Source organism: Colias philodice, chromosome 8 (assembly GCF_061535455.1).
Source record: "Colias philodice isolate Cphi_HAF_F1 chromosome 8, ilColPhil1 Martin Lab GWU primary, whole genome shotgun sequence".
Classification (NCBI taxonomy): Eukaryota; Metazoa; Arthropoda; class Insecta; order Lepidoptera; family Pieridae; genus Colias; species Colias philodice.
In genome coordinates this window covers 9719462-9733076 of record NC_143093.1, presented here as the reverse complement: position 1 = coordinate 9733076, position 13615 = coordinate 9719462, and the positions used below count along the sequence as shown (strand labels likewise).

At 33.1% G+C, this 13615-nt stretch overlaps 1 protein-coding gene across 3 annotated transcripts; it reads right to left on the bottom strand.

Annotated features, from left to right (window-relative positions):
• Nucleotides 1-56: 56 nt before the first annotated feature.
• LOC149486763 (uncharacterized) lies at nt 57-10602 on the bottom strand. 3 transcript variants are annotated; one of them, XM_089698499.1, is made up of 4 exons: nt 10467-10602; nt 9971-10113; nt 8676-8770; nt 57-3026 (listed from the first exon to the last, which is right to left on the bottom strand). In XM_089698499.1, exons 2-4 carry the CDS (start codon nt 10104-10106, stop codon nt 1887-1889), a joined length of 1371 nt encoding a protein of 456 aa, XP_089554625.1. In that variant the 5' UTR covers nt 10107-10113; nt 10467-10602; the 3' UTR covers nt 57-1886. The 3 variants fall into 3 exon arrangements, with proteins under 3 accessions (XP_089554625.1, XP_089554624.1, XP_089554623.1); XM_089698498.1 differs by having other exon boundaries at nt 10237-10600; XM_089698497.1 differs by having other exon boundaries at nt 10474-10592.
• Nucleotides 10603-13615: the final 3013 nt, after the last annotated feature.

Below are 13615 nucleotides of genomic sequence, written 5' to 3'. Positions count from 1 at the left end.
TAATGGATAACACTCACAGGCGCTTCCCCTTTTGCCGAGGTATAAGATTTTTCAAATTGAAAAGTATTTTTTTATTTTTTTTACGTAAATATCAATTTAAATGCAATTTCTAATAATCGTCGATGTATCGTTTAGCGATATGATCAAGACAAATAATCGAGTCATGTGTTTACTCGATCATTGATGCGGCCTCACGAGACTATCATGGAAAGAAAATATACAAATTTAATCTTTATGAACTAAGAGATAAAGTTGAATTTAAAACGCGATATTGAACCGCATTCCCCACGAGACTATATTTTAAAGAAGTACAAATTTAGCGAGACTATCTTGAAAAGAAATACAAATTTAATCTTTATGAACTAAGCGATAAAGTTGAATTTAGAACGCGATATTGAACCGCACTCCCCACGAGACTATAAAGCGATGTAGCGAGACTATCTTGAAGAGAAATTCAAATTTAATCTTTATGAACTTAGTGATAGAGTTGAATTTAAAAACTCGTCGCTTAAAAGGTCGTAAATTTTTACGACTTTCTTAGTGACGGACTGCTTTTAACTTGAACGTCGATAAAAAAATATTTTTCTAAGTATAATTTGAAATGAGATGAGAATTAATCTTTACTATATTAAAATTTTATACAAATGCATAAAAAGGAGTATAATGTTTATTTTGTAAGTCTTGTATGTATTTATTAAAGTTTACGCTCGGTTACTTTTAACTGGCAGAACATTTTAATGGTACGGAACCCTTCGTGCGCGAGTCCGACTCGCATTTAGCCGTTTTTTTTTGTAATGTTAATCTTGTAACCTTTCTATTATGTAATCTATACTAATATTATAAAGCTGAAGAGTTTGTTTGTTTGTTTGAACGTGCTATTCTCGGGAACTATGTACTGGTCCGATTTGAAAAATTATTTCGGTGTTAGATAGCCCATTTATCGAGGAAGGTTATAGGCTATATATCATCACGCTACGACTAACAGGAGTGGAGCCACGGGGGTGAAACCGCGCGGAGCAGCTACTTTGTTTATATGTATGTATTAATATTGCGTATATTTCAGATTTACAAAAAATCCTGCTTTAAGGCTAAGGTGGATTGAATGCTGTGGGAGAAAATCAGAATGGACACCTCGGTACAGAAATAATAAAAATTTCTGGACCGATATTTATTTTATTGAATATAATATGTGATGGGTTGAATAAATACATATTCAAATACAAATAAAATGGCGTTTTATTGTTTTTTCGTATGCATATAATAATGATGAAAACGTTACAAATGACCTGTGTAGAATTTTTTATGAATATAATATTAATGTTATTTCTAATTTCAACAAAATTATTATTTTTGTAATATCGATATGGTTACATCCCTTTAGAGCGATTGTATTATTACGTATATGTACAGAGATTTTTCTGTGTAATCGATGTATGTGTGCAAAAACATGCTAGTCTGTCAATTTTGTAATAGTTTGAGTTTGTAAAGACACAAATTATTTTTGTGAATGTGTGATTGTGTTTCAAAGTGTGAGTTACCCTCCCCTCGCCAAAATCGGCAGAAAGTTTAGTTAGAACATTTGCCAGCGTGCTCCATCCATTACTTAATGATCTAAGATAAAACCATAAGACTAGAGAGAAATTAAAATATTAGAACACAAATTAATTATTAATTGGCATAATCTTACACTAATATATCATAGAGATATAAAATATTATTCACATACATTTGTATTGAGTCATTTAGTTGTAAAATATTTAAACTACTTACAATATAACATAAAAAATATAAAATAATCTGTTTCCTATAATAATATATGAAAAAATATCACTTCCTACGGAAATTCGTCAATTATATTATCACCGTTACTTGTGATTATTTATCTTTTATTCTGAATTTGGGCTAGAAAGTTTCTTTCTTATAATCTCATCTTTCACTTCCAAGGTCGCTACCAAGTTCGTCCAGGTAGGAGGTCCATCTTGTGTGGAGACAGTTTTATCGTTAACACGCTTCATATATTTTTGCGACAGTTCAGTAGCGTACGCTGAAGGCACAAATTCTAGTGTTGGTTCTACTCCTAGTGGCTCACTTGCAACAGAGTTAGTTCTGTCCGTTTGACTGTTTGGAGACTTTCTTGTTTCTCTCTTCTTGTAGGTAATTGGCCCTAAGAACAGACCAGACTTGGCTTCTATTGATTTTTTTACGTTTGCTGATGGTTCATTACTTACACATTCACTTGATTCTGTGCTAATATTAGAAATTTTATTTTCAGTCTTATCAATATTATAACTCTCACTTGATGGAGAATAATCCTCTCCTGTGAGCCATTTTTTGACTTTGTCAATGGAATTTTCCATGTATGTTTGTGTTTCCTCCGCCTCACTAGTCCTATCTATTATTATTTCATGTGCATGCTTCTTTTCAGTCTCATTATCACAGACTGTGGTTTTGTAATGTTGCGGCGTTATCAAATTTGGTTTGGCCCCTATAACCTCATCCTTTGTGGTTGGTGTCGAATTAGAACATAACTTCATTAATGTAGCAATTGCTAAATTTCTTTGCCTCTTAACTTTAACACAACTCGTTTGTGCAGTCTTACTTATGCTAGTTATGAGATTTTCTCTCAATTTCTCCTTTTCATTTGGCTCAAGACTAGACATATCTATTCTGCTATCGACAGGAATCACTTCTATTTTCTTCGAATCACACAAAGCACTATGGTTTTGACCAACATCATTGTTTTGTTTTGTTTCTAATGTGCTATTCAAATCCTTATTTTCCTTAAATTGATTTGAATTCCTTACGTCTTGTTTGTTTGGCATTATATTTTCGTTTAGAGGCGATTCGACTGCTCTTTTCCTATTTGAATTGGTATTTGATGTTGAATTTACACTAGATTTTGGTACGAAAGGTGGTACAGAAGGATTTAATTTACTTATAACTACAGCCTCTTGTGTCAATGTTTCTCTTATTTTCGTGTTGTCAGACTCGTCGAAAGATGAATCATTTGTTGAATAGCCGTCAACCTGAAATAAAAAGGAAAGAAACTTATAATAAATAACACATAATTTTTTAGATTTTAAGCAAGTAAATTGGTGTAGTAAAGTCAGTGCGGGATGAGTGACTTCAGTCCAGACATTAAAATTATATAATAGACTATTTTTATATATACTATTTTAATTATATTAATACATCATCATCATCATCATCATTAGTCCATTATGATCTTACGGTAGAGACATAGGCCTCCTATGAGGATACCAAATCCATACTAATATTATAAATGCGAAAGTAACTCTGTCTGTCTGTCTGTTACTCAATCACGCCTTAATTACTGAACCAATTTGCATGAAATTTGATATAGAGATATTTTGATAACCGAGAAAGGACATAGGCTACTTTTTACCCCGGGACATAGAATAGGTTTTATTCCGGAAATCCCACGGGAACGGGAACTATGCAGGATTTTCTTTGACTGCGCGGGCGAAGCCACGGGCGCAAAGCTAGTATTACATAAATCTTAAAAACTTTACTAATATCACACCCCGGACACTCCATACAAAATTATCGTTTTGACAGTCACCCTGTAGAGAGTGCAATTAATGTGTGTGTTAACGCTTTAGGGTTCGCACATTAATTGTGACGCGGAAAGAAATTCGCGTTTTTCTGATGAAATACATCCATTATCAACACAATAACTAACCATTTTCTACGAAAAACGATAATCACAAATCCAAAATTACTTTAAGTCAATTTGATTAATGTTGTCAATCTTCGTTGCGTATCGTCCTTATATTACTTGTATATTACGGAAAAATGGGGGCCATCTATAGCCTGATTGTGCGGGGTGAGGTAAGTGTTTAATCTCTCAAGTTGGATCGAACTGCACATGGTGTGCGAATTTTATTATAATCGGTTAAGTGGTTTAGGAGTCCATTGAGGACAAACATTGTGACACGAGATTTATATATATTAAGTAATACCAAACTATATAGGTACACGGATATTCCTTTTGCTTTGTTAATCCATCGCTCAATAATCATGTCACCACCACAGATACCCTAATAGGTATCTAAATAGTTGTTTTCAATAGATATCCTTGTAGCTGAGTGATGAACCTTTTGCATATAAATGCAAGACAAATCAAATAAATTTATGGAGGAAGGAATATGGAATTCTTATAATAATTGATATAGTGTACAAACTAAAAAACACGCTTTAACTCATGAAATTATTGTATTGTCAGTTTGTCACCATTGCTTGATTAGTGTACAAAGTTTGAATAAAATATGTTTAATGTGGGGCAAAATCAAAAGAAGTTGTTTAAAAACAAGTACGTTGGTTACATACAAAGTTACAGATAAAGCTAAAACAAAACGTGTTATAAAGAGCTAAATATTATAATCTAAAATTCTAAAATAGTCTGCGCGACTGGCCGGATTAATTTTGTCAAAAAGTTGTATTTTTGCTCCTAGTAACTAATTGATTTCGCTTCTGCGATTCAGAACATGTTGCATAAAGGTCTGATTTGAAATGCAAGCGAAATACACAAATACAAATAATAATAATTTGAGCATGTTACCCACTTAAAATATTACGTTATCAAATTACGAGCAGCTTAGTGGAATGTGCTGATTCTTTTAAGTGTCGTAATAAATTACGCATAGCAACAAAAAATGACGTTCAAGAATATTTTAAGTGGATCGTAAATTAAAACTTGGGTGCATATTTGTTTATCAATACATATAATAAAATTCTAGAAAAGTGGTGTCTGTACAATGAAAATATGTAAAAAAAAATTAGCAGGGGTTATTACTAAATCGATCCCAAACCCAAAACTGTTGTTAAAAAATTTTTTGTCTGTTTGTCTGTTTGTCGGTTTGTCTGTTTGTCTGTATGTTTGAACACGCTAATCTCAGAAACGGCTTATCCGATTTAGATGCGGTTTTCACTAATATATTTTGGTAAGCTTCATTTAACATTTAGTGTTTATTTCATGTCAATCGGTTCATAAATAAAAAAGTTATGACCATTTAAGTAATCACAGCGAACATTTGCTAAGGCATTCTATACATGAATTACTTTATTACGTAAATTATACGCTAAAGTTATTCCTTGACATGTCCGGATGATCATATCGAAAGTCCCCAAGCGTGGGGGGGGGTGGTTATGCTGAGGGGGTAGTAGGGGGGGTCAAAGGACCTTTATTTAGATTTTTGCTCATAAGTCTAAAACCTGCACAAATAGCATTATGGTTACTTCTAGGTAAATTTTCTATATAAAAGGTCTTTGAAATTATGTCGTAGGTATTATATTTTTAACCCCCGACGCAAAAAGAGGGGTGTTATGACCGCTATGTGTGTATTGCGTGTCTGTCTGTGCCACCGTAGCTCGCTAACGGGTAATACGAATTAGATGCGTTTTTTTGTTACATAAGTTGTTTATTATATTATAGGGGTGAAAAAAACGCATGTTAGTTGTTAATGTAGGTTGTTAATGTAGGTTATACCCAAGTGATATATCAAATGAAAATAGACGACATGTCAGAAACAATTAGTCAAATTTTATCAAAATCGGTTCATCCATTTATTTGATATAGGGGTAAAAGTGGGAATAAATAAATGAATTTTATCAAATATACTCAAGTGACGTATCTAATGAAAGACATGACGTTTAAAGTACAATAAGACATATTTTATCAAAATTGATTCATCCATTTATTGGATTTAATATGTAGGTATAAAAGTGGGAATAAAAGTTGTCGAATATACCCAAGTGGCATATCAAATGAAAGGGCATGACCTGACGTGAGAAGTATAATGAGGCATATTTAATCAAAATCGGTTCATCCAATAATTATATGTAGGGCAAAAGTGGGAATGAAAAAAACGAATGTTGTCTGTTATACCCAAGTGATATATCAAATGAAAAAAGACGACCTGTCAGAAACAACAAGTCAAATTATATCAAAATTGGTTCATCAATTTATTTGATATAGGGGTTAAAGTGGGAATAAATAAATAAATTTTATCAAATATACTCAAGTGACGTATCTAATGAAAGACATGACGTTTAAAGTACAATAAGACATAATATTTTATCAAAATTGGTTCATCCATTTATTGGATATAATAATTATGTAGGTATAAAAGTGGGAATAAAAGTTGTCGAATATACCCAAGTGGCATATCAAATGAAAGGGCATGACCTGACGTGAGAAGTATAATGAGGCATATTTAATCAAAATCGGTTCATCCAATAATTATATGTAGGGCAAAAGTGGGAATGAGAAAAACGAATGCTGTCTGTTATACCCAAGTGATATATCAAATGAAAAAAGACGACCTGTCAGAAACAATTAAGTAGTCCAATGTTATCAAAATCGGTTCATCCATTTATTTGATATAGGGGTAAAAGTGGGAATAAATAAATTAATTTTATCAAATATACTCAAGTGACTTATCTAATGAAAGACATGACGTGTAAAGTACAATAAGACATATTTTATCAAAATTGGTTCATCCATTTATTGGATATAGGTATAAAAGTGGGAATAAAAGTTGTCAAATAATATACCCAAGTGGCATATCAAATGAAAGGGCATGACCTGACGTGAGAAGTATGATGAGGCATATTTAATCAGTAAAATCGGTTCATCCATTTATTGATTTATAGCGGTAAAAGTAGGAATGAATAATCGAATGTGGTCAAATAATATAATCAAGCGGCATATCAAATGACGTGTGAATTACAATTAGTCATGTTTTATCAAAATTGGTTAATCTGTTTATTACATATAGGGCACCTTAGGGGTGATAGTGGGGATAAATAATCCAAATGGAGTACCAAACGAAAGGATATGACATGTACATAATATATAGGTATGATTAGACATGGTTCAGATCAAAATCGGTTCTGCCATTTACTAGGGGTGAAAGGGAAAAGTTGAAAGTCTGTGAAAGTAGAAGGAATATGGGAGCGGGAGAATAACCACATCCTGGAAATTTTGAACTCTTCTGTACCTAAGTTTTATAGCTCAGTTTAGTAATAAATTTTACTAACAGTTCTTTTGTGTTATTATTTATTTTATTTCTTAACTTTATAATAATGTATAAGTACTTATAATTTAGTTGTATAATATGATAGTACGTGTTTCAAGACGTGTTTACTCAATAATTGTGTGTTAAGTAGTAACTACTATGCAGTCACTATTCCACGCGGACGAAGTCGCGGGCACAGCTAGTTTTAAATATTATTGTAGTTCTTGTTCTTGAAATGAGAAATATTTCATGGTAATATGAAACCCTTCATTTTCTAAACAATTGGAATGCTCATTAAAATAATTACTTACGTTGAAAATTACTCGGGTATTAGAGACCAGAAAGAAGGGTTACATAATGGAGAATGATGCTTTAATTTATAAATAAATAATGGATATATATTAATAATGGCTTAATTGATGATGTTTAAATATATTTCAAATAAATTATCTAATACTAACTAAACCTAAAAATATAACATTAACGATGCAACAAAATGGAAAAATAATTCAGAAGATAATTTAAGAGATGTGAAAGTGCTACAAAATTTGTCAGTTGCGCAGTTTACTTTATAAATAAAACTAATTTATTTATAATACATACATTATTGTACAAAAAAAAATGTAAATACAGTCCAAACCGTTTATGGCGACATCGTTAAGAACAACATACCGGTTAAATTGACCAAAATCAAAGGTCCTGGCTGAATGTTATATGACCGCCTTATCGAAAACATTACTACGACATACCGCATTAAGCGACCACATTTGGTTAATATTTTCGGAGTATTATATCTGTAGAACGACCGGCTCTGCTGTATTGTAAACAATTTGAATAGGTAACTGTATCCACATCTGGCACGGTATAATAGTCAATGGCTATTATCGTAAAAGTAAACCACATTTGGTTAATATTTTCGGAGTATTATATCTGTAGAACGACAGGCTTTGCTGTATTGTAAACAATTTGAATAGGTAACTGTATCCAAATGTGGCACGGTATAATAGTCAATGGCTATTATCGTAAAAGTAAACCACATTTGGTTAATATTTTCGGAGTATTATATCTGTAGAACGACAGGCTTTGCTGTATTGTAAACAATTTGAATAGGTAACTGTATCCACATCTGGCACGGTATAATAGTCAATGGCTATTATGGTAAAAGTAATCAAAGTTTAGGGTCTTTTGTAATTCTTAGAAACAAAGCACATGCATGCAGTAGCCTGAAGGCCCGCTTCGTCATATCTCTTTCTCTTAAGTCAGTTTGTTACTTATCTTTTCACAAGGCACACCAAAACATATTGTTGAGTTAACTGTGAAAATTGTAACATGTCGCAAAACATAAAACAAATCAATATCAAAGAAAAATCGCGTATTATTTCAAAGCTACCTGGCAAAAGAATATAGTGTATCACACTCGACAATTTTAACCGTTTGGAAAGAAAGGGAGAAAATTCAAATCCGGTTGTTACAACTATCGGTTTTTACGACTCAATATGACTAGTCCCTTCGATGTCGTTATAACAGATTTTGACTGTAGTATTAAAAAAAGACATTGCTTGTACAATAGGCTTCATTGCTAACAGCAATCTCTACCAGACTAAACGGCTATAAAAAAATATATTATATATTTACCAAGCGTATCATTTCTGTGATCCCTTGTAGGTCTGGTTTAGTCTCATCTTGTAAAATACAGTGGCCATTTAAATTGTGCATGTCTTGTAACTCATCTGAAATAAAATGGTTATTGTATCTTTTTCGTTAATTGTAACGAATTACGTTGTGTTTGTCGTCATTGATGTGTTTATTTGATGTTATATTGTTACACACTAAATATTCACTAGATGATCGAAGCAATTTCATTCATTCCTGATTTTCAATCATTCACTTTGTGACAACGCTATTTTTATTTCATCAAAAACTGACAACACAGTAAACGTCAGTTTACTTCATCTAATTAAAAATCCGAATATAGTTGTAATTATTTAAATGATTAAGTTGTGATTTTAATAATTTGCCAAAAAATAATATTTAAAATGAGAGTTACAAGCCGTTGGAACACTAAATAGAGAAATTGGATACTTAAATAAAGTTTACAAGAAAAGTCGGTTAAAAATAAGCCAAATTTAAGCTTATATTTCTTAATGCCACTAAAAACAGTGGTATAAAGTTATTTTTCACATTCCCAACATTAGCTACTACGTGACCAAGCCAACTAGACCCTTTTCAACTGTGACGTCACCCGCCCATGTCTCGGGTACAGATAGCAAAAAAAAATATTAATAATATCACTGTTCGCTCTCCGCTATGAATAGTCTTATTTTTCCCCATTTCGAGGGCTGTCTATGAATAACAACACAGTAAAAACTTAAACAAATAACAACGAAAAACTTAACAGTCAATAACAAGCTTTAACGATTAATAATAAAAAGTACAGAAATAACTAGCGATGCGAAACGTACGAATGCGTCGATGCTGCGAACCGTACTAAGGCGAACGCGGTACCTGAGGCGGTAAGCGGGCGGGGAGGCCGCATTCCACCCGAGCGTCTAGTTGGCTTGGTCGAATAATATCTTAAATTTGGAATGATCGTACTTAACATTTGCTATCTAACCTACCACTCTAGGCCCACCACAATCAAAATATTAACAAACAACTAAAATAGATACTAAATCATTCTAACTTATTCTCATGTTTTGTACTTATAACTTAACAAAACTGAACATAGAATAAGAAAATAGCTTACAGCTGGAATGGAACAGATTAACAGGAAATCCAAACAGTCAATTACTATTTATCCAACAATAATCAAGCACTTATCATCAACTAATTCAGATTCTTGATGACCAAAATTTGAATAAGATTTGAATGTTTCAAATGAAACCAAAAGCTTTTGAAACCAAGCTCTAAAAACGGAAAATATTACGTACCTTCGTCAGTATTATATCGTGGTTTTTGTTTACCCACCACTACATATTTCGCGTCTAGGTCACTGACAATCTGACCCGATGCTCTTGCGATGTCTTGCGTTACATCTTCTATGGTATACCATTTTCGACCACTCATTGTTACGCTGCAAAGTAATAAAAAATATCGATATTACATATAACAAATACGTTACAACATGTCAATGCAATCCGTTTTTGCCAGTACTTAGTTCTAGACCACTGTTCTAGACGAAAATGGTGAAACTTACGATGCTAAAATACGTTATAAATTAACGTATATTTTATTCCAACGGAGCATCAAATCACAATTTGCCTTAATTAAGATTTATTCAAACTAAAACATTTATCGACCACTTGTTTTTCGTTAAAACTATTGCGTCAGGCGTAGGCGTAGCTAAAATTGTAGTGACTAATGCAGTCTGACGAACTGAACTGACGAAAACATGGACGAAAATTAGCACGTGAGTATTTAACGAACAACGGACTTCGAGTGTGTCGGGACTCGGGGCTGTCGGCGAGTGGTGACTGGTGAGTTCAGAGTTGAGAACTTGCGAGTTCCCTGCTTTTTGTATCTTTTCCTTGTCATTGCTGATTGCAGTTTGCACTTTGCATTGTCTTTTCATAATTTGACAGTTGACACTTGGCAGATAAAGCGCCTTATTCACGGTCCATCCCCGCTGTACGTCAGCTCGAGGTGGTGCTGGATGTATCCTACTGACGATCGTGCGCGCATCAGCCATCAAATTATCAAGCATGGCATTTAAATCGAACGAAGTTAACGAGAGGACGTATGTGAAAATGCCACCTGCTTTATCAAAACGCAAAAAAATGGGAGTTCTTCTGATATTGTCAGCAGCATAAGAGAATAAAAGAAAAAGGAAGAGAGAGGAGTGTGCCTGATTTAGTAAAAGCTCATTATCACACTATTTGTATGCGTTTCCTGAGAACATTTACTATGGTAATGTTTATTTTTTTTTTACACCATATGAAAGTAGAGATTTCATTGAACAAAAAGCTCCCCAAGTTTTTGAAAAAAGCTGCTATTTTGATGGGTGACTTTTCGATTGAAAATTAGGTTGATTTTTTGGTATTAATTCAAAATAAGGCGAAAAAATAAATATTTTCAAACAAATAAATTACAGTGTATTTGGGACATAATAAAGTAAGTTTCCACCAAATTTCGTAGAAAAAAAATAAATTTTGAAGTAGATAAAAATAAAAGACCAAAAACTTGGTTTTTTGAATTTTTCACCTAAATTTTGAAGTTATGTGAAAAAATTGTGAATAAAAAAGTTGTAGAACTTTTTATTACCTACAACTTTGTCATTGAACTTTTTTCCGTAGGACCTTGTAGTTTTGTCGGAAATCGAAAGAAACCATTTTTTTCTCTTAAAAGCTCCCCCCCTCCCACTTCCCGAACTAGGATTGACCGTAATTTATTTTTCCTTTTATTTTCATCATATTCCCCTCCTTTTCTAATGGGTTTCATCCGACTGCGATTTTTTTTTTGTTTCAAAAATTATCTACTCTTAGAGCGTATACGCACTATGCGGGTAGCCGCATTGCGGGTAGCCGTCCGGCTGACCGCAAGCACAATTATGTACGTAATATTCATTTCTATGCGCACTGAGCGGTCTGCGGTAGCCGCATCGCAGTGCGCATAGAAATGAATATTACGTACATAATTGTGCTTGCGGTCAGCCGGACGGCTACCCGCAATGCGGCTACCCGCATAGTGCGTATACGCTCTTAGTCTATTATGTTCCGCTCAACAGAGGTCAACCGGCTTCACTGCACTCTGTCGCTTTAGAGCGTTTTCACATTATCCGATCCGATATCGGATATCGGACGCCGATAGCCGATATCCGATATCGGATACAATTTGCCCTTTCACATTGTCCGATAAAATCGTTCCGATATCATCATGAGTGTTGCCAGAAATTTTTAGAGAAAACTAAACTAAATTGCCAGTTGATAAAAAAAGGTATAATTAAAAAAAATCAAATGTTATAGATTCTATCATAGTTGTACACAAGAAGCTTATATCTAATACACTGTAGATTTCAGTATGAACATTAACTTGTAACAAGAAAATATGACGTTGAATGACGCCTGTATGTTTTTTTTATCCCTTTTACACCTAGGTAGTTAGTTAGGTGTGAAAGGGATAAAAAACATACAGGCGTCATTCAAGGTCATATTTTCTTGTAACAAGTTAATGTTCATACTGAAATCCGGTGTGAAATCTCCTCCTTTTTTTGAAGTCGGTTAAAAACAAAGCACTCAATGACAACAATACAATAAACAGCACAACCGACATCCGAGTAGGAGGAGGAGCGAGGCAGAATGAGATAAAATAAAGATGATAGACACTAATGACTACGACACTAATTTCGAAGATAGATATTTGAATTTAAGAACGCAATATATTTTTGTTTACTTCAGTTCAGCCAATTGCCGTATATTTTAATACGGTAATTAAAATAGCTGCCGTATAAATCGTATTTTTAATGCCTATAAATACTTAAATGTGTGTTTTCTTAATAAAAAAAGGTTTCTTTTAATAGAAAGGGTTTTAGGTTAAAGCAAAGAATTTTTTTAAAGATTTAGCGCCCTATAAGACTGAAAATACACAAACTAGTGTTTTTTTGCTGTTGGTATACTGCCTTTTCGAAAATTGAGTTGGCAACACTGAACTTTATCGTCCGATAGCCGCTGGCATATCGGTGTCGGCTCCGATATCCGATATCGGACCGGACAATGTGAAAGACAGGTACATATTTCATACATTTTACTTCCCTCCGATATCGGATATCGGCTATCGGCGTCCGATATTCGATATCGGATCGGATAATGTGAAAACGCTCTTATTGGTAATCAATTCAGATATCAGATTAAAAATACATGCATATTCAAGAAGTTATTAAAATAATATAGTTGTAGTTTACAGAATGACGAATGGATATATGCCCCGTTTTCCAATTACAGCACTAGAGCGCATTATGCGGCATAATGCTTAACGTTGAATGTTCCAACTACAGCAACGCTTCGCACAATCGAGCACTAGAAAAAGTAATGCGCGTGAATTGATGCGTGCAATCGATTTATCGTTAGTAACTATTAATTGTTGGAAAAAAATTTAAAGCTTTCGTTTCATTGTAGTTTTTTCGAAATAATCAAAGTTAATTCAAATTGTGTTAAAAAAATAAATATAAGTATGGATGAAGGCACAAACATTGAAAAAAATGTTAATGAAATAATCAAAATCCATATTACTTAAAATAACCGTAAATATTTTTCAAACAATTATTATGTATTACACTTTATTTACACATTAATGAGGTTATTGCTAACTCTAAGAATATTTTTTTTTTCAACACTTAACAAGCCTGGAGAAGTAACAATTAATTGAACGTTTCTTATATAGTGGCTCTCTTTTATTCAATACCCTTAGTAATGCGATAGAAAGAGACAACACACTATTATCTGCTTGGCATTCAAATCCACATGTAGCCACTTTTTGTTCTAAAAAGGTAGTGCTTGACACTTTATCGAATACTAAAATATCGATAAATAAAAAAATTAAGATATAAAATTGCTTGAAGATAATTTAAGATTCGTTTAATT

What these genes read in the sequence shown, in the direction of transcription:
- LOC149486763 (XM_089698497.1), bottom strand. Translation starts at nt 10,574, where the DNA reads ATGACAAGGAAAAGATACAAAAAGCAGGGAACTCGCAAGTTCTCAACT. An exon ending in CGAGTCCCGACACACTCGAA is followed by an intron (nt 10,114 to 10,473) that starts GTCCGTTGTTCG and finishes ATTACTTTGCAG; the next exon opens with CGTAACAATGAGTGGTCGAA. An exon ending in ACGATATAATACTGACGAAG is followed by an intron (nt 8,771 to 9,970) that starts GTACGTAATATT and finishes ATTTTATTTCAG; the next exon opens with ATGAGTTACAAGACATGCAC.